Source organism: Hyperolius riggenbachi, chromosome 3 (genome assembly GCF_040937935.1).
Source record: "Hyperolius riggenbachi isolate aHypRig1 chromosome 3, aHypRig1.pri, whole genome shotgun sequence".
Classification (NCBI taxonomy): Eukaryota; Metazoa; Chordata; class Amphibia; order Anura; family Hyperoliidae; genus Hyperolius; species Hyperolius riggenbachi.
Genome location: NC_090648.1, coordinates 10,162,208 through 10,189,958, shown reverse-complemented (window position 1 = coordinate 10,189,958; position 27,751 = coordinate 10,162,208). Strand labels below are relative to the sequence as shown.

The following is a 27,751-nucleotide window of genomic DNA, read 5'->3' as shown; positions in this document are numbered from 1 at the left end:
ACACTGTAGTTGCCATTGGCAGGGATTGCTATGTATAGAGTGCTTGGGGGTAATCAGTAACAAGCTCCTCCCCATTCCCTTTTTGCACCTCTGACACTGTAGTTGCCATTGGCAGGGATTGCTATGTATAGAGTGCTTGGGGGTAATCAGTAACAAGCTCCTCCCCATTCCCTTCTTGCACCTCTGACACTGTAGTTGCCATTGGCAGGGATTGCTATGTATAGAGTGCTTGGGGGTAATCAGTAACAAGCTGCTCCCCATCCCCTTCTTGCTCCTCTGACACTGTAGTTGCCATTGGCAGAGATTGTTATGTATAGAGTGCTTGGGGGTAATCAGTAACAAGCTGCTCCCCATCCCCTTCTGGCACCTCTGACACTGTAGTTTCCATTGGCAGGGATTGCTGTGTATAGAGTGCTTGGGGGTAATCAGTAACAAGCTGTTCCCCATCCCCTTCTTGCACCTCTGACACTGTAGTTGCCATTGGCAAGTTTTGGTGCCCCGTATCAATTGCTATGTATAGAGTGCTTGGGGGTAATCAGTAACAAGCTGTTCCCCATCCCCTTCTTGCACCTCAGACACTGTAGCTGCCATTGGCAGGGATTGCTATGTATAGAGTGCTTGGGGGTAATCAGTAACAAGCTGCTCCCCATCCCCTTCTTGCACCTCTGACACTGTAGCTGCCATTGGCAGAGATTGCTATGTATAGAGTGCTTGGGGGTAATCAGTAACAAGCTGCTCCCTATCCCCTTCTTGCACCTCTGACACTGTAGTTGCCATTGGCAGGGATTGCTGTGTATAGAGTGCTTGGGGGTAATCAGTAACAAGCTCCTCCCCCTCCCCTTCTTGCACCTCTGACACTGTAGTTGCCATTGGCTGGGATTGCTATGTATAGAGTGCTTGGGGGTAATCAGTAACAAGCTGCTCCCCATCCCCTCCTTGCACCTCTGACACTGTAGTTGCCATTGGCAGGGATTGCTGTGTATAGAGTGCTTGGGGGTAATCAGTAACAAGCTGCTCCCCACCCCCTCCTTGCACCTCTGACACTGTAGTTGCCATTGGCAGGGATTGCTATGTATAGAGTGCTTGGGGGTAATCAGTAACAAGCTGCTCCCCATCCCCTCCTTGCACCTCTGACACTGTAGTTGCCATTGGCAGGGATTGCTATGTATAGAGTGCTTGGGGGTAATCAGTAACACGCTGCTCCCCATCCCCTTCTTGCACCTCTGACACTGTAGTTGCCATTGGCAGGGATTGCTATGTATACAGTGCTTGGGGGTAATCAGTAACAAGCTGCTCCCCATCCCATTCTTGCACCTCTGACACTGTAGTTGCCATTGGCAGGGATTGCTATGTATAGAGTGCTTGGGGGTAATCAGTAACAAGCTGCTTCCCATCCCCTTCTTGCCCCTCTGACACTGTAGTTGCCATTGGCAGGGATTGCTATGTATAGAGTGCTTGGGGGTAATCAGTAACAAGCTGCTCCCCATCCCATTCTTGCACCTCTGACACTGTAGTTGCCATTGGCAGGGATTGCTATGTATAGAGTGCTTGGGGGTAATCAGTAACAAGCTGTTCCCCATCCCTTCTTGCACCTCTGACACTGTAGTTGCCATTGGCAGGGATTGCTATGTATAGAGTGCTTGGGGGTAATCAGTAACAAGCTGCTCCCCATCCCCTTCTTGCACCTCTGACACTGTAGTTGCCATTGACAGGGATTGCTATGTATAGAGTGCTTGGGGGTAATCAGTAACAAGCTGTTCCCCATCCCCTTGTTGCTCCTCTGACACTGTAGTTGCCATTGGCAGGGATTGCTATGTATAGAGTACTTGGGGGTAATCAGTAACAAGCTGCTCCCCATCCCCTTCTTGCACCTCTGACACTGTAGTTGCCATTGGCAGGGATTGCTATGCATAGAGTGCTTGGGGGTAATCAGTAACAAGCTGTGCCCCATCCCCTTCTTGCTCCTCTGACACTGTAGTTGCCATTGGCAGGGATTGCTGTGTATAGAGTGCTTGGGGGTAATCAGTAACAAGCTGCTCCCCATCCCCTTCTTGCACCTCTGACACTGTAGTTGCCATTGGCAGGGATTGCTATGTATAGAGTGCTTGGGGGTAATCAGTAACAAGCTGCTCCCCATCCCCTTCTTGCTCCTCTGACACTGTAGTTGCCATTGGCAGGGATTGCTATGTATAGAGTGCTTGGGGGTAATCAGTAACAAGCTGCTCCCCATCCCCTTCTTGCCCCTCTGACACTGTAGTTGCCATTGGCAGGGATTGCTATGTATAGAGTGCTTGGGGGTAATCAGTAACAAGCTGCTCCCCACCCCCTTCTTGCACCTCTGACACTGTAGTTGCCATTGGCAGGGATTGCTATGTATAGAGTGCTTGGGGGTAATCAGTAACAAGCTGCTCCCCACCCCCTTCTTGCACCTCTGACACTGTAGTTGCCATTGGCAGGGATTGCTATGTATAGAGTGCTTGGGGGTAATCAGTAACAAGCTGCTCCCCACCCCCTTCTTGCACCTCTGACACTGTAGTTGCCATTGGCAAGTTTTGGTGCCCCGTATCAATTGTTATGTATAGAGTGCTTGGGGGGGGCCCAAATGTAAAACTTTCTATCGGAGCCCCTAGCTCCTTAGCTACACCACTGGATCCCATCTACCTACTCTTCCTTTCTCTGTTATTCGGGGGGGGGGGGTAATCCAGAGAAGATTTTGTTCTGGGGAGGAGTGGAAAGGTGCTGAGACTTGGGGGACCCTTCAGATTATTGCTTGGATGTACAATGATGTGTTGTACCCTAATTGTCATTGTCATGAATGTGGCCCCCCTATGATTGGCCCAGATGCAGTGGAGCGGTGAAGGAGATGGCCGGTGCATCTGCGGGGGTAAATGACCAGAGTGTTGGACACTTGAGCCGTACAGGATGACGCTGTGCAGGATTATATCAGCAACAGCGACATCTAGTGGCAGCAACATTTTCCTATGTCCAGGGCGGGTTTGTATTTTCATTACCCGCCTAAGCCCACTTTTACCAGCCGCCCCTCCAGATTCTAAAGGTGCCTGTCAATAATGAAATCTTTACCGTACAATCTCACCTCTTCTATGTAATAGGCAGGGGCAAACCCAGGATTTTCAAGGGGTGGATTCCTGAAAGCCTCTTTTGGCAAGCCGCACACTACCGTGCATGCGTTTACCCACAAAATACACATGATGCACACCATTTCCCCACAAAATACACATGATACACAGGATTTCCCCACAAAATACACATGATGCACAGCATTTCCCCACAAAATACACATGATGCACAGCATTTCCCCACAAAATACACATGATACACAGGATTTCCCCACAAAATACACATGATGCACAGCATTTCCCCACAAAATACACATGATGCACAGCATTTCCCCACAAAATACACATGATACACAGGATTTCCCCACAAAATACACATGATGCACAGCATTTCCCCACAAAATACACATGATGCACAGCATTTCCCCACAAAATACATACAATGGGCAGCGTTTCCATACAAAATACACATGATGCAGTAGTGTTTCGCCAAAATATATATAATGTGGCAGTGATTAAGTAGCCAGATAACCCCTCTTTATTATGGATAACCAAATTGCCCTTTAGTACAGGTGACCAGATGACCTCCATTTATCGCACAGGTAGCCAGAGGAGGCCCCCCCCATTTACAGTATAGGTAGCTAGATGACCCCCCAGTTAGGATAGGTAACCACATGATCCCCATTTATCGTATATAGCCAGATGACTCCCCGTTCAGTACATATATCCAGATTCCCACTTGTATATAGCCAGTGTATATAGCCAGATACCCCTTGTATATAGTTACTGTACATAGGAAGATACCCCTGTATATAGCCAGGGTAGTCAGACCCCCCCTGTATATAGCCAGTGTATATAGCCAGATACCCCTTGTATATAGCCAGTGTATATAGCCAGATACCCCTTGTATATAGCCAGGGTATATAGCCAGATCCCCCTTGTATATAGCCAGTGTATATAGCCAGATACCCCTTGTATATAGCCAGTGTATATAGCCAGATACCCCTTGTATATAGCCAGGGTATATAGCCACATCCCCCTTGTATATAGCCAGGGTATATAGCCTGATACCCCTTGTATATAGCCAGGGTATATAGCCAGATATCCCTTGTATATAGCCAGATACCCCGTGTATATAGCCAGTGTATATAGCCAGATACCCCTTGTATATAGCCAGATCCCCCTGTATATAGCCAGGGTATATAGTCAGACCCCCCTCCCCCTCTGTATATAGCCAGTGTATATAGCCAGATACCCCTTATATATAGCCAGTGTATATAGTCAGATACCCCTTGTATATAGCCAGGGTATATAGCCAGACCCCCATTGTGTATAGCCAGTGTATATAGCCAGATCCCCCTGTATATAGCCAGTGTATATACCGTATTTTTCGGACCATAAGACGCTCCGGACCATAAGACGCAGCTAGATTTAGAGGGCAAAAACCAGGGGAAAAAAATATTTTTAACCTGGTGCGTCTATGGTCCAGGGGCATCTTGTGGATGTTCTCACCCCAATTATTATGGACTTCTTGTACTTCTTGTGCCCCCCTTGTACCTCTCTTTGTCCTCTTCTTATCCCCCTTGTGACTTCTGAGTCCCCATTAGAGTTGATTTTCGCGGAACGTTCGGTTCGCGTTAAAGTTTGCGAACCGCAATAGACTTCAATGGGGATGCGAACTTTGAAAAAAAAAATAATTATGCTGGCCACAAAAGTGATGGAAAAGATGTTTCAAGGGGTCTAACACCTGGAGGGGGGCATGGCGGAGTGGGATACACGCCAAAAGTCCCCGGGAAAAATTTGGATTTGACGCAAAGCAGCGTTTTAAGGGCAGAAATCACATTGAATGCTAAATGACAGGCCTAAAGTGCTTTAAAACATCTTGCATGTGTATACATCAATCAGGTAGTGTAATTAAGGTACTGCTTCACACTGACACACCAAACTCACCGTGTAACGCACCGCAAACAGCTGTTTGCACTAGTGACGGCCGTGCTGGACTGGTGCGCACCATGGCGAGAGTGCAGGTTTTGGTGGCTTTACAGCCCATATGGTCGGCCTGGCTGATGTAGCTGAATGACAGAACAGTGACTGTCCAGCTGATCAAATTTGGTCTGACCACAATGAAGCAACGACCTTATTATCTTTTGTGTGCCCCCCGAGACACTCATCTAGGCGCCGGTCATTGCTTCATTGTGATACGCAAGCCCCTTCACCACGGCAAGGTAATGATATAGAACAGGTATACAGTGGCGGGTCCACTGAACAGAACAGGTATACAGTGGCGGGTTCACAGAACAGGTATGCAGTGGCAGGATCACTGAACACAATAGGTATGCAGTGGCGTGTTCACTAAACAGGTATACAGTGGCGGGTCCACTGAACAGAACAGGTATACAGTGGCGGGTTCACTGAACAGGTATACAGTGGCGGGTCCACTGAACAGAACAGGTATACAGTGGCGGGTTCACAGAACAGGTATGCAGTGGCAGGTTCACTGAACACAACAGGTATGCAGTGGCGGGTTCACTGAACAGGTATACAGTGGCGGGTCCACTGAACAGAACAGGTATACAGTGGTGGGTCCACTGAACAGAACAGGTATACAGTGGTGGGTTCACAGAACAGGTATGCAGTGGCAGGATCACTGAACAGGTATGCAGTGGCAGGATCACTGAACAGGTATGGAGTGGCAGGATCACAGTACAGGTATGCAGTGGGCTGAGGGCTCACTGAACAGAACAGGTATGCACTATGCAGTGGCAGGATCACTGAACAGGTATGGAGTGGCAGGATCACAGTACAGGTATGCAGTGGGCTGAGGGCTCACTGAACAGAACAGGTATGCAGTGGCAGGATCACTGAACAGGTATGCAGTGGCAGGATCACTGAACAGGTATGCAGTGGCAGGATCACAGTACAGGTATGCAGTGGGCTGAGGGCTCACTGAACAGAACAGGTATGCAGCCAGGAAGAAGTTAAGCCTAACTAATCTTTCCCTATATGAGAGACTGCAGCAGCTCGCCCTACTCTCACTAATGCAGGCACACGAGTGGCCGTAATGGCCGCCGCTGCCTGCCTTATATAAGGGGGGGTGGGGCTCCAGGGGCTAGTGTAGCCTAATTGGCTACACTGGGCCTGCTGACTGTGATGTAGAGGGTCAAAGTTGACCCTCAGTGCATTATGGGGCGAACCGAACTTCTTCCGCAAAAGGTTCGCGTGCGGTACCCGCACGCGAACCACCTACGTTCGCGCGAACCACGTTCGCCGGCGAACCGTTCGGCCCAACTCTAGTCCCCATCTGTCCCCCTTGACCTCCTCAGTTTGTCCCCCTGTTTGCTCTGCTTGTCCCCCTGTGTGCTCTGCTTTTCCCCTGTGTGCTCTGCTTTTCCCCTGTGTGCTCTGCTTTTCCCCTGTGTGCTCTGCTTGTCCCCCTGTGTCCTCTGCTGGTCCCCCTGTGTCCTCTGCTGGTCCCCCTGTGTCCTTTGCTGGTCCCCCTGTGTCCTCTGCTGGTCCCCCCTGTGTCCTCTGCTGGTCCCCCCTGTGTCCTCTGCTTGCCTCTGCATGTCCCCCTGTGTCCTCTGCTGGCCCCCCCTGTGTCCTCTGCTGGCCCCCCCTGTGTCCTCTGCTGGCCCCCCCTGTGTCCTCTGCTGGCCCCCCCTGTGTCCTCTGCTGGTCCCCCTGTGTCCTCTGCTGGCCCCCCCCCTGTGTCTTCTGCTGGTCCCCCTGTGTCCTCTGCTTGTCCCCTTGTGCTGCTGGTCCCCCCTGTGTCCTCTGCTGGCCCCCCGTGTCCTCTGCTGGCCCCCCTGTGCTGCTGGTCCCCCTTGTGACCTCTGCTGGTCCCCCTTGTGACCTCTGCTGGTCCCCCCTGTGTCCTCTGCTGGCCCCCCCTGTGTCCTCTGCTGGCCCCCCCCGTGTCCTCTGCTGGCCCCCCCCGTGTCCTCTGCTGGCCCCCCCGTGTCTTCTGCTGGTCCCCCTGTGTCCTCTGCATGTCTCCGCCCCCCCCCCCCCCCCCCCGCAGTGTAATTAGCGGCCCCCGCTGTGTAGTTAACGTCAGCAGTGTATAACCCGATAATCCCAGCGTCAGTACAATGACATTGCCCCCCCCCCCCGGCAGTGTAATTAGCGGTATCAATATAATCCAATTAGGCGCCCGCTAGTTAGCGGCAGCCATGTATTACCTGATAGTCCCGCAGTGTATTCGCTGCATTAGCATATTTCATTGTCTCCCGCTGGCGCTGTGTAATTAGCAGCTATCCGATCCTAGAAGTCCGCGCTGCTCAGAGACTTCTCCTATGCGTCATTCTTCCCTCTAGTGCCGGCCGCCTGTAATGACGCAACATAAAAAGCCGGCACTAGAGGCGAATGACGCATAGGAAAAGTCTCTGAGCAGCGCGGACTTCTAGGATCGGATGGCTGCTAATTACACAGCGCCAGCGGGAGACAATGAAATATGCTAATGCGGACTATCAGGAATATGCTAATGCGGACTATCCGGTAATACATGGCTGCCACTAACTACAAAGCGAGCGCCTAATTGGATTATATTGATACCGCTAATTACACTACGGGGGGGGGGGGGGGGCAATGTCATTGTACTGATGCGGGGATTATCGGGTTATACACTGCTGACATTAACTACACAGCGGGGGCCGCTAATTACACTGCGGGGGGGGGGGGGCAGGGACAAGAAGAGGACACAGGAGGACAAAGAGTGGACTGCACAGGGAGTCCCCGACATTGCGGCGCAGCGGCAGTTCGTATCGGCGGGTGTTTGTAAGTCGGGGACTCCCTGTATTCGGACCATAAGACGCAGTGACTTTTTCCCCCCACTTTTGGGGGAGAAAAAGTGCGTCTTATAGTCCGAAAAATACGGTAGTCAGATACCCCTTGTATATAGCCAGTGTATATAGTCAGATACCCCTTGTATATAGCCAGGGTATATAGCCAGACCCCCATTGTATATAGCCAGTGTATATAGCCAGAACCCCCTGTATATAGCCAGTGTATATAGTCAGATACCCCTTGTATATAGCCAGTGTATATAGCCAGAACCCCCTGTATATAGCCAGTGTATATAGTCAGATACCCCTTGTATATAGCCAGTGTATATAGTCAGATACCCCTTGTATATAGCCAGGGTATATAGTCAGACCCCTCCCCCTGTATATAGCCAGGGTATATAGCCAGATACCCCTTGTATATAGCCAGGGTATATAGCCAGATCCCCATTGTATATAGCCAGTGTATATAGCCAGAACCCCCTGTATATAGCCAGTGTATATAGCCAGATCCCCCTGTATATAGCCAGTGTATATAGTCAGATACCCCTTGTATATAGCCAGGGTATATAGCCAGACCCCCTTTGTATATAGCCAGTGTATATAGCCAGAAGAACCCCCTGTATATAGCCAGTGTATATAGCCAGATCCCCCTGTATATAGCCATACCCCCCCCTGTATATAGCCAGTGTATATAGCCAGATCACCCTGTATATAGCCAGTGTATATAGCCAGATACCCCTTGTATATAGCCATACCCCCCTGTATATATCCAATGTATATAGCCAGATCCCCCTTGTATATAGCCAGGGTATATAGCCAGATCCCCCTTGTATATAGCCAGGGTATATAGCCTGATACCCCTTGTATATAGCCAGGGTATATAGCCAGATATCCCTTGTATATAGCCAGATACCCCTTGTATATAGCCAGTGTATATAGCCAGATACCCCTTGTATATAGCCAGGGTATATAGCCAGATCCCCCTGTATATAGCCAGGGTATATAGTCAGACCCCCCCTCCCCCTCTGTATATAGCCAGTGTATATAGCCAGATACCCCTTGTATATAGCCAGTGTATATAGTCAGATACCCCTTGTATATAGCCAGGGTATATAGCCAGACCCCCATTGTGTATAGCCAGTGTATATAGCCAGATCCCCCTGTATATAGCCAGTGTATATAGTCAGATACCCCTTGTATATAGCCACTGTATATAGCCAGAACCCCCTGTATATAGCCAGTGTATATAGTCAGATACCCCTTGTATATAGCCAGTGTATATAGTCAGATACCCCTTGTATATAGCCAGGGTATATAGTCAGACCCCTCCCCCTGTATATAGCCAGGGTATATAGCCAGATACCCCTTGTATATAGCCAGGGTATATAGCCAGATCCCCATTGTATATAGCCAGTGTATATAGCCAGAACCCCCTGTATATAGCCAGTGTATATAGCCAGATCCCCCTGTATATAGCCAGTGTATATAGTCAGATACCCCTTGTATATAGCCAGGGTATATAGCCAGACCCCCTTTGTATATAGCCAGTGTATATAGCCAGAAGAACCCCCTGTATATAGCCAGTGTATATAGCCAGATCCCCCTGTATATAGCCATACCCCCCCCCCCCTGTATATAGCCAGTGTATATAGCCAGATCACCCTGTATATAGCCAGTGTATATAGCCAGATACCCCTTGTATATAGCCATACCCCCCTGTATATATCCAATGTATATAGCCAGATCCCCCTTGTATATAGCCAGGGTATATAGCCAGATCCCCCTTGTATATAGCCAGGGTATATAGCCTGATACCCCTTGTATATAGCCAGGGTATATAGCCAGATATCCCTTGTATATAGCCAGATACCCCTTGTATATAGCCAGTGTATATAGCCAGATACCCCTTGTATATAGCCAGGGTATATAGCCAGATCCCCCTGTATATAGCCAGGGTATATAGTCAGACCCCCCCTCCCCCTCTGTATATAGCCAGTGTATATAGCCAGATACCCCTTGTATATAGCCAGTGTATATAGTCAGATACCCCTTGTATATAGCCAGGGTATATAGCCAGACCCCCATTGTGTATAGCCAGTGTATATAGCCAGATCCCCCTGTATATAGCCAGTGTATATAGTCAGATACCCCTTGTATATAGCCAGTGTATATAGTCAGATACCCCTTGTATATAGCCAGGGTATATAGCCAGACCTCCATTGTATATAGCCAGTGTATATAGCCAGAACCCCCTGTATATAGCCAGTGTATATAGTAAGATACCCCTTGTATATAGCCAGTGTATATAGCCAGAACCCCCTGTATATAGCCAGTGTATATAGTCAGATACCCCTTGTATATAGCCAGTGTATATAGTCAGATACCCCTTGTATATAGCCAGGGTATATAGTCAGACCCCTCCCCCTGTATATAGCCAGGGTATATAGCCAGATACCCCTTGTATATAGCCAGGGTATATAGCCAGATCCCCATTGTATATAGCCAGTGTATATAGCCAGAACCCCCTGTATATAGCCAGTGTATATAGCCAGATCCCCCTGTATATAGCCAGTGTATATAGTCAGATACCCCTTGTATATAGCCAGGGTATATAGCCAGACCCCCTTTGTATATAGCCAGTGTATATAGCCAGAAGAACCCCCTGTATATAGCCAGTGTATATAGCCAGATCCCCCTGTATATAGCCATACCCCCCCCCCCTGTATATAGCCAGTGTATATAGCCAGATCACCCTGTATATAGCCAGTGTATATAGCCAGATACCCAGGGCCGGATTTCTGGCAAGGCCACCAAGGCCTGGGCCTAGGGCGGCAGAAAATTCAGCCTTGTTTAGGGCGGCTAAGGGGAAGTAAGTATTTGTTTTGATGTGTGCGGCAAGTAGGATCAAAGCGCCCGGTCACGTTAATCAACCATGCCTGCCGCCAGCTGCACACTCTGCTCGGGAGTCCCAACTCCTCTCCTTCACAATGCTAATGCAAACAGTAGACGAGGCAGTCAGACCTGGCCCTGCATTAAGATAGCAGCGGCGCTGGGGCAGACATGTGATCATCACACCGGCAGTGAAAGGACGCGTGGCTGGCAGGAAAGATCCCGGTGTGGTGGGGGACACCGCACATCAACTGCAAAGAGGAGCAGAGTGTGCGCTGCACAGTGTGGGGACACGGAGAGGAGCCTTGGAAGCCTGAGGACCGGACTAATCCCCATGAAGTCTCCCTGGCACTGGCTGCTGATTCACACCTTGATCATTGACGCAGGCTGACAGGGAAGTAAAAGCGCGCCCAGACGCTCAGAGCAGCATCCACACTTGCTGCTGATACCTCCAGCCTTGTTCCAGCCTTCCTGGTTTGCATGAACGTCACCTCCCCGCCCCCTGAAGCTTCACACGTGGAGGAAGAAGATCGGAGCTGCATCCCCGGGGTCATCATATACAGCTGCTGTTCACGGGACACTCAGACTCTGCAAATGGATCATCACTAGATCATGGCTGCTTCTGTGTGGGTAAGCATGTGTGTAATGAATTATCAGCCTGTCTGTGTTGGAATGCTGGGGGTGATGCGAGGGAAGGAGGAGGGGGAGCAGTTCCCGGGACTCAGGGCAGAGGTCTGTCTGTTTTCTCAAGTTCTGGTCTTAGCTGTTGTCCTGACTGACCTCCGCCTCAACACTCAGACACAGTGTTCTCAAGCCCTGTTCTCACTGCGATGCGGCTCGGCAAACAAGCGTTCTCCAATCCATCTTCCTTCTCGCGGGATCATGCAACGACACGCGACGGGCTTGAACGAGAGTTCAAACGATCGCTGCATTTTGTGCGGGAGTTGTCGGGTATCTTAAAGATCTGACGATCAATATCACCGTGCGTCGCAAATCGTTGTTTGCCCGATTACGCACCCACACCCACGACGCAAGATCGCAGAAAAGATTGCTTGTTGCGCAAAAAATTGTCAGTGGCTGGAAAAAATTGTTCAAAAAAGTGTGTCGTAGGTATGTAGCTTAAAGCGGAACTAAAGATAGTTGAAAAACAAACAGGTTCTCTTACCTGGGGCTTCTGCAAGCCACCAGCAGCCGTCCTGTCCCGCGCCGGTCCTCTACGAGCCTCCGTTCTCCCGCTACTTTTGGTTTCGCCCTCGGGCCGCTGCGCCTGCGCGGCTCTGGCCACGCGTATCCTACTTCATGTTCCAGTCCGCAATAGCGCTATTGCAGACGGGAACGTGTAAAAAGGATACGCTTGGCAGGGCGCAACAGACGCAATGGCCCCTCGACTTACAAGTCGGCGGGTAACAGAGGATCGTGGAGGACCAGCAAGGGACAGGACGGCTGCTGGGGGCTTGCAGAAGGCCCAGGTAAGTGAAACTGTTTGTTTTAAAATTATCTTCAGTTCCGCTTTAAATTTTAAAGTGGTATATGTATCTCAATATAAACCAATAGCTACCTGGCTGATTCCTCAGTCTGATTGTAGCAGAGTGCCGAGCACACTACCACTCCTCCCCGCCTGCTCCTTCCTAGTGACAAATAAGTCACATAAATGGACCTGATCTTGCCAGAACAGGCTGACATCACAGTGACTGGCAGTGTGTTAAAGTTCAACTGAAGTGAGAGATATATGGAGGCTGCCATTTTTATTTGCTTTCAAAGTTAAACAATACCAGTTGCCTGGCAGCCCTGCAGATCTCTTTGGCTGCAGTAGTGTCTGAATCAGACCAGAAACAAGTATGCAGCTAATCTTATCAGATCTGACAATAATGTCAGAAACACCTGATCTGCTACATGCTTGTTCAGGGTCTATGGCTAAAAGTATTAGAGGCAGAGGATCAGCAGGATAGCCAGGCAACTGGTATTGCTTAAAGGACTTACGAGACAAATCTACTAAAAAAAGTTATTTACCTTATTGCAATAGCTGACCTCAGACCAGACGATCGGCGCCTCCCTTGTCATTTTCAGACTCTCTCTTATCTAAATCCATGCTTCATTACACGACTCGACCCTCCCTTGGGTCGCCTTATCTGATGGCGATTAGAATCGGCGCTTTAAAATTCAAATGCCTGCGTAGGTTCGCATAGCCGCTGTTGCGGCTGCGCAGGTTTCCAGCCCTGTCTGCGGTCCATCCTAGCTCCGTGCGCGCTGAACTACGTCATGTGGGCGTCCCCACATGACCGCCCACATGACTAAGTTGTGTTCCAGTCAGCCGCGCCCCCTGTAATTACGCTGGCACAGCGCTGCTACTGTATGCTGGTCTGAGGTCAGCTATTGCAATAAGGTAAATAACTTTTTTTAGTAGATTCGCCTCGTAAGTCCTTTAAAGGGAAATAAATAATGCTGCCTCCACATACCTCTCACTACAGTTGTCCATTAAGGTCAATCAAAAGCTGCACAGATCAGGTGCATTTATGTGGCTGATGCATCACTAGAAGGGAATACTGGGAGCATGCCTTGTGTGCTTCCTTCCACACTCTGCTGTAATCACACTGGGGGATCAACCAAGTAGTTATTTTATATGTATATGGAGAGCTAGTTTTTTTTTTATTCCTGTACCTAAGAGTAGGTACAAAAGCTTTAAAAGATTATTTCCCTAATAAAAAGAGGTGCAGGGCAGGGGGCGGAGATAGGTCATACTGGGGGTGGGGTGTTGGGTGCTGTTGGCCATGGGGCGGCTGGTGAAAGTTGGCCTAGGGCGGTGAAAAGTACAAATCCGGCCCTGCAGATACCCCTTGTATATAGCCATACCCCCCTGTATATATCCAATGTATATAGCCAGATCCCCCCTGTATATAGCCACTGTATATAGCCAGATCCCCCTACATATAGCCAGTGTATATAGTCAGATCCCCCTGTGTGTATATATATATATATATATATATACACATATATATATATATATATATATATATATACACATATATATATATATATATATATATATATATATATATATATATACACATATATATATATATATATATATATATATATATATATATATATATATATATATATATATACACATATATATATATATATATATACATATATATATATATATATATATATATATATATATACATATATATATATATATATATATATATACATATATATATATATATATATATATATATATATACACATATATATATATATATATATATATATATATATATATATATATATATATATATATATATATACACATATATATATATATATATATATATATATATATATATATATATATATACACATATATATATATACACACATATATATATATATACATACATATACAGTACATATATACGTACATATGTATATATATATATAGCCACCCAACATGGGTAGGTTGTAGGGTGCCATTCTGGGGGGAGAGGAGGAGATCGAGGCACCAGCCACCAAAGTGTAATGCGGGGAGGGAGGCTGACATCACTCCTCCCTCCCTCTTCATCAGTGCCTCCTCCCGAGTCCCCTTGCAGAGAACACGCAGCGGGCGTTTAGTTTACCTGAGTCTCTGCGCTCCAGTCGGCTTCTTCATTCTATTTCCTGCTTCGCGTCATGGGAAACAGGAAATGGAATGAAGAAGCCGGCTGGAGCGCAGAGACTCAGGTAAACTAAACGCCTGCTACGCATTCTCTGCAAGGGGACTCGGGAGGGGGCACTGATGAAGAGGGAGGGAGGAGTGATGTCGGCCTCCCTCCCAGCATTACACTTCGGCGGCTGGTGCCGCTATAGGGCATGCGGGGAGAGCAGCAGGGGGGGGGGGAGGGGGGATTCGGGGCATCAGTAATCTCCCCCCACCCCCCGCGTGCGCAAGTATCCATTCAAGGTATATTCAGTTAGTCTGCCACTACATAGAAAGGTAAGATTGTATCATTGATGTACACATGCACTATGATTATCACTCGGGGAAGAGGAATGATAGATCAACGTATTATGGGATGGATTCCAGCAGGTAGGGTGAGATGGGGACCAATATGCTTAACTGTTGCAGAAAAATCAGTCTTTTGATCGAGTATGTAAATACATAATAATATGGTAAGAGGACATAACACTATGATTTTGGTAGAGATTAGATTGTGCGCTCCTCTGAGGACAGTCAGTGACATGACTATGTGCTCTGTAATGTGCTGCAGAAGATGTCAGTGCTATATAAATACATAATAATAATATGGTAGGGACATTACACTATGACTATGGTAGGATTAGAGTGTGAGCTCCTCTGAGGACAGTCAGTGACATGACTATGTACTCTGTAATGTGCTGCAGAAGATGTCAGTGCTATATAAATACATAATAATAATATGGTAGGAGATTAGACTATGACTATGGCAGGATTAGAGTGTGAGCTCCTCTGAGGACAGTCAGTGACATGACTATGTGCTCTGTAATGTGCTGCAGGAGATGTCAGTGCTATATAAATACATAATAATAATATGGTAGGACATTAGGTTATGACTATGGTAGGATTAGAGTGTGAGCTCCTCTGAGGACAGTCAGTGACATGACTATGTACTCTGTAAAGTGCTGCAGAAGATGCCAGTGCTATATAAATACATAATAATATGGTAGGACATTAGGCTATGACTATGGTAGGATTAGAGTGTGAGCTCCTCTGAGGACAGTCAGTGACATGACAGTGTACTCTGTAATGTGCTGCAGGAGACGTCAGTGATATATAAATACATAATAATAATAATAATAATAATATGGTAGGCATTACACTATGACTATGGTAAGATTAGACTGTGAGCTCCTCTGAGGACAGTCAGTGACATGATGACTATGTGCTCTGTAATGTGCTGCAGAAGATGTCAGTGCTATATAGATACATAATAATAATATGGTAGGACATTAGATTATGACTATGGTAGGATTAGACTGTGAGCTCCTCTGAGGACAGTCAGTGACATGACTATGTACTCTATAATGTGCTGCAGAAGATATCAGTGCTATATAAATAAATAATAATAATAATATGGTAGGACATTAGACTATGACTATGGTAGGATTAGAGTGTGAGCTCCTCTGAGGACAGTCAGTGACATGACTATGTACTCTATAATGTGCTGCAGAAGATATCAGTGCTATATAAATACATAATAATAATAATATGGTAGGACATTAGACTATGACTATGGTAGTATCAGATTGTGAGCTCCTCTGAGGACAGTCAGTGACATGACTATGTACTCTGTAAAGTGCTGCAGAAGATGTCAGTGCTATATAATTACATAATAATAATATGGTAGGACATTAGACTATGACTATGGTAGGATTAGAGTGTGAGCTCCTCTGAGGACAGTCAGTGACATGACTATGTACTCTATAACGTGCTGCAGAAGATGTCAGTGCTATATAATTACACTAGCCGACCCGCGGCGTACCATACGCCGCATAAGAGGGTAGAGGGCAGGAAGGGGGTATTGGGCACAGCGGCAGGGAGGGGGGTTGGACCCCCCTCAACTGGGTCCCCCATGTGTGCTCTACCTCCAGCCTAAGCTCAGCAGGAACCCCCCCCCCTCACCTGTGTCCCCCATGTGCACTCCCCCTCCTGCTTAAGCACAGTAGCAGCCGCCACTATTAGTAAGAGGCAGCGGGCGGGGATGACTCACCTCTTCCGTGTTCCATCGTGCGTTCCACTGTCGTCACTTCCTGCAATGCCGCACACTGCATTGGTGTAATTTGCCTTTTTAAAACAGAAGGAAATCTGCAATAATCCAGCTTTAAGTGAACATTTGTGGTTACCCACAATGCACTGCTACTAAATATGCAAATTACCCCTTTTCCCCCTTGGTAAGCCAAGCAAGCATCCAGAGCCGCTGGTGTATAGCAAGCATATAGCTTTAAATTTTACACAGTCATATCAAACCCACATGTAGACAGCCTGTTTCAGACTTTTGGTCCTCATCAGTACATGGCAGGGATTGATATGGCTGTATGAGATAGGGCTTGGACCAGTACAACAGTGTAACCAAGCAGCTCAGGGTGACCCAAACCACTCGGAATGTATAGGGGGATAAAAGGGACCAAAAAGACCTCCTACTAAAAAAAGCAAAGCTTGATGTAATTTGCCTTCCTAAAACAGAAGGAAATGTGCAATAATTCAGCTATAAGTGAACATTTGTGGTTACCCACAATGCACTGCTACTAAATATGCAAATAATTCCTTTTCACCCTTGATAAGTCAAGCAAGCCTATAGCTTTAAGTTTTACACAGCCTGTTTCAGACTTTTGGTCCTCATCAGTACATGGCAGGGATTGATACAGCTGTATGAGATAGGGCTTGGACCAGTACAACAGAGTAACCAAGCAGCTCAGGGTGACCCAAACTATTAAGAATGTATAGGATGATAAAAGAGACCAAAAAGCCCTCCTACTAAAAAAAACAAAGCTTGGTGTAATTTTCCCTCTTAAAACAGAAGCAAATCTGCAATATTTCAGCTATAAGTGAACATTTGTGGTTACCCACAATGCACTGCAACTGAATATGCAAATTATCCCTCTTTGCCCTTGGTTTGATATGACACTACTTCTTGCTTGGACCAGCCCCTTCTTCTTGCTTGGACCGGCCCTGGGGGCAGGGCGCTACTTCTTCTTCTTGTTTGAAGGTTGAGACACTTACTCTATTATATAATTACTACTATTCCCCCTCCAGGCCGCCATGGATAGTGGGGGAATGATATAATTCGGCTTCCAGCGATTGCTGGAGGTCGAATGATTGTGTTTTTTAAGCAAGTTCGGCTCCGTCTTCTGACGGCGCCGACGTTACTCACTGAGCGCCGCTATAGACTGACTCCCATTACAGTCTATGGCAGGGGTCCCCAACCTGGGGGCCGTGGCCCCCTTGGTGGTCCCTGGGCAGTTTTTCTGAGGGGCCGAGTGTATATACTACACTCACAATCGGGGGAAAAAAGGCAGGAGGGGGACTGCCGCCGCCACTAACCACGACCCCCAAATCCCTGCCCCCCTCCCCCGGGCCCCAGAGAAAAGTTTGGACGGTATAGGGGGCCCCGGGCTCAAAAAGGTTGGGGACCCCTGGTCTATGGCGGCACTCGCTGAGCCTAAATCTAGCAGTGCTGAAAAGCACTGCTCCACGACCGCTTTGCAGTATTGGTTTTTTCACCCTGCATAGTTTGACATGCAAAAGCAAATGCATATTTGCATGAGCATTGCCTCATGAATAGTCAATTAGGCCAGATTTGCAAAGCCAGACTTGCTAGGGTTAAGCCTCCTTTCCACAGACTGTTGATAGGCAGTGAAATGCCTCTCAAACTCTCTCAACTGCTCACTGCTGCCTAGTAACTGCTTGTTGGTGCCTGATAACTGCTTGTTGCTGCCTGATAACTTCTTAATTGTGCCTGGTAACTGCTTGCTGAGCACACAGCTCAACAGTCCGTGGAAAGGAGGCCTCAAACTTGGTCTTTGAGCACGCATACATTTTCTCATGCAAAGTACTTCTTCTTCTTGCTGGAAGGTTGAGGCCCTTATTGAATTATGAATAGCCAATTAGGCCAGATTTGCAAACCCAGACTTGCTAGGGTTAGGCCTCCTTTCCACGGACTGTTGATAGGCAGTGAAATGCCTCTCAAACTCTCTCAACTGCTCACTGCTGCCTAGTAACTGCTCACTGCTGCCTGGTAACTGCTCACTGCTGCCTGGTAACTGCTCACTGCTGCCTGGTAACTGCTCACTGCTGCCTAGTAACTGCTTGTTGCTGCCTGATAACTGCTTGTTGCTGCCTGATAACTTCTTACCTGTGCCTGGTAACTGCTTGCTGAGCACACAGCTCAACAGTCCATGGAAAGGAGGCCTCAAACTTGGTCTTTGAGCACGCATAAATTTTCTCATGCAAAGTACTTCTTCTTCTTGCTGGACGGTTGAGGCACTTACTGAATTATATATATAGATAATATTAATATGGTAGGACATTAGACTATGACTATGGTAGGATTAGAGTGTGAGCTCCTCTGAGGACAGTCAGTGACATGAATATGTACTCTGTAAAGTGCTGCAGAAGATGTCAGTGCTATATAAATACATAATAATAATATGGTAGGGCATTACACTATGACTATGGTAGGATTAGAGCGTGAGCTCCTCTGAGGACAGTCAGTGACATGACTATGTACTCTGTACAGTGCTTCAGAAGATGTCAGTGCTATATAAATACATAATAATAATATGGTAGGACATTAGACTATGACTATGGTAGGATTAGAATGTGAGCTCCTCTGAGGACAGTAAGTGACATGAAATTGGGCCCAAGGCAATGTACTAGCCTTCACTTCCTTCAATAGTCTGTTTTGGTAAGTTGAGGGTGGAGAGTGGTCAAAGAATGTGTCAGCTGGGCCCCTTGATGGCCACTAGGCCCTAAGCAGTTGCCTATGGTTGCCTTTAGAAGCATAACTATGGGGGAGCAGGCACTCCAACTGCAGTGGGGCCCTGAGCTGTAAGGGGGCCCTTACTACTATTTCACTCCCTCCAATAAAGGAGTCTATCCTTCAGACCAGATGTTCTTGTGGCTACACTTGTTATAAGTATGAATATTACAATGTCCAAACTTGTTTTATGACCTTTGCAAGATGGGCTTCCCGGCTGTGAGGGTCACCAGAAGTAGGCAAGGGAAAGGGTGTAAACATTGGGGTCCCCCATCAAAGTTTTGCTAGGTGGGCCCAGAATTTGTAGTTACACCCCGGTTGCCTTGTAGATGACCCTGCTCTGGTGAGGACTTCTAATTCAGCTAGGCACTAAGAGAGAGAAGGAAATGGCACTGGCAATCTCAAGCTTCCCACATACGCCAGATGAAACTCATCAGAGGCAGCCAATAACAACCACATCTGCCGGGAATCCAGTGTGTGTCCGGCAGCCACCGACCCTCTGGATCACTCGGCCAGCAATCTGTCCTGGCAGATCACTCCCCATTCTTCTCCCCATTCTAACCCACCTGCTGCATGACTTCAGCTACACCCCCACCCCCTATATGACATGACAGTCTCTCTTCCCCAGGTCATTAGATCCAGGCACCTTTTTACATTTCAACCTCCCTGGCAGTCCTCCGGGTGGCGCTGTACCCCTATAGTGAGATTGCTCTCTGTTGTTATCACAAAATACGGCAATCTCACCCGAGGGATACAGAGCCTCTGAGGACCGGAAGGAGAATGGCTGCCAGTGTCTGGATCCCGGGGAGGTGAGTTGAAACGCCGCCACGCTTCGGTAGGCATGGATCATGCGGTAACGCGCTGCGGACAATGCGTCAGTAATGCGGTGATTTGGATACTTCCAGCCCACCGTGTCACATCGCCTAAAGTGTACACAGCAACTTGATACAATTCAATTCAATAAAGTCCCATTTCTCTTAACCTTTCTGGTGGCCACCGCTAGTCGGGAAAAAAAACCTGAGTTAGGCTCAGGGTGGAAAAAAGTAGCCAGGAGCAGTAATCCCGAGCCTGACTCAGGGTAGCCAACGGTAGGTATGCAGCTCACTGGATTATACATTATGGATTACACATCAATGCAAGTCAATGGGCGAAGCAGTAAGTGTGCCTGATGGGAGCAAGTGTGACCAAGTGCGCATGTGTGGACCGACGGGAATCCCAGTGATGTGCTTCCTGCCCAGCAGCGAATACGGCACTAGCCGGGGAGGCGGAGTTAGGCATATGACCCTGTCGCTGCGCTGTGGCGCCGTCATATGAAGGCTCATTAATGTAGTGCGATGCGGTGCTTGCACTGCTTATATTAGGTGTGCAACCGGCCTGACGGTATAACCTGAATCAACGTTTGTTGGTTTGATATCTGCATTCTGCTCCTTGACTAACACCGGACCGCACTTCACTTACTTCTGCCCTCTCTGCTGATCATTCTTCCGCATTGCCTGCAGCACAGAGAACAGGTGTGGACTTTGCTTTATAGCTGGTAATATTCGGTCATTGCACCATAAACCCGGGTGTGGTGAGGCAGCCATTATACAACATAGCGGAAATGTGACCATGATGAAGACCCAGGCCAGGGACTTTCCACTGCAATGTACTTTCCTACTGAGGAGCCATTTACTGCCTTGTTTATCATTGTTAGGGACTGGGACATTCTTCTGTCATTTCAGTTCCATCTGGATGCCTTCATTGTTCAGAACCATCTGTGAATGAATCACCTGCAATGACTCACATGAAAGTCAACATACCATTCCCTCTGTCTTTGTTACGGGTTTAGGACTCTTTCCTTTCCACGACTTGTTTGGCCGTCAGTGATGGGTGAAGCTGCCAAATGACATTAGCCTAAATGTTTGCAGAGTCAGAAGTATCAGGAGAGAATCATGCACACAGGGTGTTTATTGGGCACACGATACAGACCCCAAAAGGTTCCTAAAGCCCTCCATGGAATGCCCTACAGTACTCTCTCTTACCTAAAATTATAGAAACAAAACCTCTTCAATAACTCTCAGATCAAGCCAATAATAATATAAGTCACAGCTGGTGTTTTTTAATTAAGGGAAGAAAAAGTTACTCACCAAAGAATAGGGAAGGCTCTGGATCTTATAGAGCAGGGCTTTTCAACCCTGTCCTCAAGTACCACTAACAGTACATGTGTTTCAGAAAGCCACAAACATGCACAGGTGAGGTAATTAGTGTCTCAGCAGAGCTGTGATTAACTACCTCTGTGGTTTTCCACAAAACATGCACTGTTGGTGGGCCTTAAAGTGAATGGGAACCGCATTTAAAAAATAAGACAGATACTTACCCAAGGAGAGGGAAAGCTCTGGGTCCTACAGAGCCTTCCGGCTCCTCTCCTGGTCCCCTCGTTCCGGTGCTGGCTCATCCGGTAGCAGTATTTGACTAAATTAGTCAAATACTGCTTTACCCGCCCGAAGGAGGCTTCAGAAGTCTTCAGGAAGCCCGAGAGCTCCTGAAGAAGGGCGGCCCTGTACTGGGCCTGCACAAGCACGCTCTCTTGGACGCTCACGCCCAGGGGCGGCGCCAGGGGGTTGCTTGGGGGTGCTCGAGCACCCCCTAGAATTGTCCAAGCACCCCCAAAGCACCCCCTGGAGTGAACTGACTTCAGGCGTCTAAAAGACGCCAAGTCAGTTCACACAGCGGCAGCAGCAGGCAGGGCTACGGTAAGATGGCCGCCCAAAGCCCTGTTCTGCAGACTTCGGGCGGCCATTTTCCCGTAGCCCTGCTCTCAGCATGCAAGCAGGAAGTCTCGTCGTGACGTCGGGAAGGAAGAGGATCGTGGGCGCGCGGGCGCTGCGCGCCACAAGGAGGTCGTGCCAGTGGTCGGGAAAGAAGGTCTTCTGGCTATAGGTGAGTAAATGGGTTTTTCTTTTCTTTTTCAGGTGGTGCTGATTGTGCATATTGGGGTCATTTCTGCTACGGATTGTGCATATTGGGGTCATATCTGCTACAGATTGTGCATATTGGGGTCATATCTGCTACCGATTGTGCATATTTGGGTCATATCTTCTGCCGATTGTGCATATTGGGGTCATATCTGCTACGGATTGTGCATATTGGGGTCATATCTGCTACGGATTGTGCATATTGGGGTCATATCTGCTACGGATTGTGCATATTGGGGTCATATCTGCTACGGATTGTGCATATTGGGGTCATTTCTGCTACCGATTTTTCATATTGGGGTCATATCTGCTACCGATTGTGCATATTGGGGTCATATCTGCTACCGATTGTGCATATTGGGGTCATTTCTGCTACCGATTGTGCATATTGGGGTCATATCTGCTGCCGATTGTGCATATTGGGGTCATATCTTCTGCCGATTATGCATGTTGGGGTCATATCTTCTGCCGATTGTGCATATTGGGGTCATTTCTGCTACTGATTGTGCATATTGGGGTCATATCTGCTACCGATTGTGCATATTGGGGTCATATCTGCTGCGGATTGTGCATATTGGGGTCATATCTGCTGCGGATTGTGCATATTGGGGTCATATCTTCTGCGGATTGTGCATATTGGGGTCATATCTGCTGCGGATTGTGCATATTGGGGTCATATCTGCTACCGATTGTGCATATTGGGGTCATATCTGCTACCGATTGTGCATATTGGGGTCATATCTGCTGCGGATTGGGCATATTGGGGTCATATCTGCTGCGGATTGGGCATATTGGGGTCATATCTGCTGCGGATTGTGCATATTGGGGTCATATCTGCTGCGGATTGTGCATATTGGGGTCATATCTGCTGCGGATTGTGCATATTGGGGTCATATCTTCTGCCGATTGTGCATATTGTGGTCATATTTGCTACCGATTGTGCATATTGGGGTCATATCTGCTACCGATTGTGCATATTGGGGCCATATCTGCTACCGATTGTGCATATTGGGGCCATATCTGCTACAGATTGTGCGTATTGGGGCCATATCTGATAACGATTGTGCATATTGGGGTTATTGAACATGTTTTTTGTTCAAATCTGCTCACATTACGTGTATTTTCTTGAGAAAACCTGCACAATTATGTGAATTTTCTGGGGAAAGGGTCACCAATACTTGGGCCCTCTGTCTTTGCGTTGCACTTTTAAAGGGAACCCGAGGTGAGAATAATATTGAGGCTGCCATATTTATCTCCTTTTAAGTAATACCAGCTGCCTGGCTGCCGTGTTGGTCCTCTGCCTCTAATTCTTTCAACCATAGACCCTGAACAAGCATGCAGCAGGTCAGGGGTTTCTGACAATATTGTCAGAACTGACAAGATTAGCTGCATGCTTGTTTCTGGTGTAATTCAGTTCACTACTGCAGCCAAATAGATCAGCAGGGCTGCCAGGCAACTAGAATTGTTTAAAAGGAAATAAATATGGCAGCCACCATATCACTCTCACCCGGGGTTCACTTTAAATTACAGTTAGCCCCGCCCTCATCCGGTCATGACCACGCCCATTTTTTCGCCGCGGCGCGCTTTGCGCGATGCAGGTTGTAGCCACACCCATTTTTTGCCCGTCAGCTCCCCCGGAAATTGGTCCAGCACCTGCTTAGCACCCCCTAAAAAAAAATCCTGGAGCCGCCACTGCTCACGCCTGTGCAGTATGGAGCCGCACGTCTTTGGGAGGACACGGCTCCCGAAGACTTCCAAATACCCTTTCGGCGGGGGATTGAAATTGGGCCAGCACAGGATAGAGAGTATTGAGAAAGGAGAAGGAAGGCTCTATACGACCCAGAGGCCAGAGCCTTCCCTCTCCTTAGGTAAGTATTTGCTTCATTTTTTAAAAAATGCAGTTCCCATTCACTTTAAGGACAGGGTTGAAAAGCCCTGTTATAGAACCTTCCAGTCCCCTCTGGGTCTCCTGGCTCCACTGCCGGGCCCCATGTTCCAGCATTGGACTTTAATATAGAAGAAACCTTTGAGTCTCCTTAGAAAAGTATGAAAGTACTCAGGTCTCCGAGTTCTTTGGAACAAAAGGGGCTCCGTACTGCACAGAGGACGAGGAGAACAAACAACTTGGAAAAAACACAGAGACAATGGGAGCCCAATAGCGCAATATGTCCCTAGGCTTGGAAAAATGAACAAAAAGAAATATACTCACAAAGGTGGGTTGCAGCAAGGGGCAACCAATCACCTGATGCAGATGCAGAACAACAACCCACCTTCACTCGGGCATAGCAGGTATAGCTGGATGGGGATTGGTCGTACTCTTGGAAAAATAACTGGTACTGCAGATGGCTGAGTCACTGTAGTCCAATAGCCCTGGTTTACCTCTCCAATGACACTAATGTGATAAAGTAAAATCGATTTTATTTGCACAGGCAATGTGTAAATAAAATAAACGTTACTTTATCTTGTTCATTCTTGTTGTGGCTCCACACTGTGGACACGTGACTGTGGACTTGTACATGCGCAGTATGGTACCACTTACTGTATCTCTGGAAGTACTTAGAGACCCAAATTCTTCGAGGAGACCTGTAGATGCAAGCAACGGGAGAATTGAACGAGGGCCCAGATCGGGATGGAGGAGACCAAGAGAGGAACGGGAAAGCTCTAAGCGATCCAGCGCCATCCGTCTTCCTAGGTAAGTATCTGACTTTTTCGTCACTGGGTGGTTACAGGTATGCTCCAATTAATGACTACAGGACATGTATATACTGACCTTGTATTTGTGGAGAGTGCACCACCAGTTTGTTACTAAATTAGGCTTATGTGGTATCATTTTAACCGTGACGAGTTGTAGAATACATTTTGGTGTGTCTTTAAAGAGGAGCTGTTAGGTATAAGGTCTTACTTACATACATATTACTGTACTTACATTACATATGCATTTCACTGTCCACGTTTGGATTTCACAGAATTTTTATATAGTATTTGCAGAGAATGATGCTCCTGACAGCTCATGGCAGGTTCCATGTTTGTCTGTCTCCTATGAAGCCAATTGTGTCTTCATGTCCTCCCTGCTTCCTGATGATTCGACTCACAAAAAAGATCCTAATGGACAACACTACTGTGCAGTGAATATTAATTAGCCATGTGGCTAGGAACAATAGCGGACTCATGCAGTATACTCTAACGGAACATATGCCGTGATTTTTCAGTGCGGTGAGCTGGGCTGAGTTACAAGCTGCTGTAACTTGAGCCTGTAACTTATCACTAACAGCCGAGGGGAGGACCCAAGGTGGGGAGAAGTAGCCCCAGAATGCTTTGCAGTATGGTATGCGGCCTCTCGTCCTTTTAAGAGCTTGGGAATAACAGCCTTGCTGTTCAGCACACATCAAAAGTAAGAGAGATTTTTAACTTCAGTATTGCCTTTTTGGCTTCCTTCTAAACTGTTTAACACAGGAGAATAGAGGTTTAAATTAGCTTTTGCAGCCCGATAGTTACTCTTTAAGCTTGGACACATGTCACGTAAAAAATAGGTGGTGGCAAACTCAATCCAACATAAAAAAGTAATTTTCAAAATTATGATCAAACTTGGGAAAGTTTTAACAAAACTACAGGAGATATATGTGGTAACATTTTAACCATGATAAGTAGTAGAATAGAGTTTAGAGAGTTTTAGGGTTGAGGCCCATGTCTTGTGTATTATTTTTAGTCACAAACTGAATCAAAGCCAATTACATTTTCGCATAGTCTGTACCAAATAAAAGACTTGTAAAATGAAAACAAAGTTACAGAATATGAAAGAAGAAACATACATTGTTACCTTAGGAACTTGGCTTTTAAAATATATATGCCATAAGGGTATATTACTATTATTTTTTGCAAAAAAAAGTTTTATAATCATCAATAGTGTACCATGAGAAAGTAAAAGACAAATAACAGAAAAAGACACCTTTATTTCCAAACACAATATTGTCACCAAACATTGGGGTTGATTCACAAATAGTGTGCCTTATCAGAGTTAACACACCTTATCAGAGTTAGCGTGCCTTATCAGGGTAGCATAGTGATCACTATGAACTTATGCCTGCTAATTGGCAATGATGAGCGCTCCACTCGTCCTGCCATGAGCCCCTGAGAGTCCAATCATTTTAAAGGACATTCTCCCCGCACTTTGATTGGCCCAATAGGCTGCCTGTCAAGTTTGCTGTCAAGTGACAGGCAGCCTACTGGGTCAATCAAAGTGTGGGGATAATGTCCTCTAAAGTGACTGGACTCTCAGGGGCTCAGGGCAGGATGAGCAGAGCTCTCGCCAATTAGCAGGCATACGTTCATAGTGATCGCTATGTGTCACGGACGATTGCGGGGACGCAGGCGCGTCCTGGAACCGCCCGTGAAGAAAAGAACGATCGCACTCGATTCCTGCATCAAGTGCGCCTCAGATCAATAGAACCAAGATTTGACGTGTAGTATCCCTCTGCTTAAAACAGCTGGGGAATCTGTCTTAGCTGAGTGAAAGCCTGGGGGGAGGTGTTAATTAGCTTGGACATATTCCCTGTGGAAGGCCCAATTTCCCTTTTGGCTCTGGGAACCAGGTGACACTTAGCTGATCTCATGGAGATGTTAATTAACCAAAGGATGCCTAGGTGCAGCCAAGCAGGCTACGAATCCACGGGAGGTCTGGACACTCTGCTCTCTGCTAAAGATCAAAGGAAAGTCAGCTGTTAGCAGCTAGAACACAACCTCAGTCTCATGGCATAATCCATAACTTCCCAGATCTGTAATATTTCTGGGGTTCCTGAGATGGCCGCTTCACCAAACATGGGGGAAGTGTAGCATGAGCCCCGGTGCTGGTTCTGAGGAAGTTTCAGAACCTTCGGAGGTAAGGACTGCCAGCTAGGCAGTTTCAAAGTGCCCTGATGATACCACAGGGGTCCCACCCCTCATGTCTGGTATCAGGGCGCTGGGTAAATCGAGACAGACCTGAAAATGTTAATAAATCTGCCCTGACCTGTACGGTTCTGTGAGATAGAGCCCATATATGGGTAGATATGATTTCTAGCCCCAGTACAAGGGGAGGGCTCATCTCATCTTTGAAGGGGGTGTATGGCTCCCCGCCCTCACTCCCTCCTACTGAAGCAGGGGCATAAGAATGGCTGAGGACCCAAACTCAGTGTCCTCCACACTGAACCATCTTGCACTCATCAGATGCCAGCTTGAGGATATGCTGGCATCCACCTGGTCTGAACTCTGAACTCTGGACTTTGAAACCAAGAACTTTATGATTCTTCCCACAATAAGGACATCTTTCCAGGAACTAAGTATTTTTCTCCCTTCTTTTATTTTTCATACTGGCTATTACTGTTTTAATAATTGTTGATTTTCATAATTGCCTGTATATATTAATTATTTATATTGCTGTGAATAAAAGACTTCCTCCAAGTCATTCACTGTTTCGCTACCCTGCTTATCAGCACACACAGAAATGATCCCGGGTCTCTGAAGATACGCTACTGTTTGTCTGTTGTTGGCTAGACAGAATATCGTGTGTTTAACCG

The 27,751-nt window shown here is 47.2% G+C and overlaps 1 protein-coding gene across 2 annotated transcripts in view; it reads right to left on the bottom strand.

Annotated features, from left to right (window-relative positions):
* The window catches only part of LOC137562472 (ficolin-1-A-like), a 72,633-nt gene extending 51,894 nt beyond the window's left edge, over positions 1 to 20,739 (bottom strand). The window contains exon 1 of one of the 2 annotated variants that reach the window (XM_068273841.1): positions 20,704 to 20,739. Coding sequence is in view for 1 of the 2 variants with exons in the window: in XM_068273844.1 (XP_068129945.1) it covers positions 20,704 to 20,725 (22 nt within the window). In the remaining variant the exon portion in view is untranslated. The remainder of the gene's footprint in view (positions 1 to 20,703) is intronic. The other variant, XM_068273844.1, reaches the window with a different exon arrangement.
* Positions 20,740 to 27,751: the final 7,012 nt, after the last annotated feature.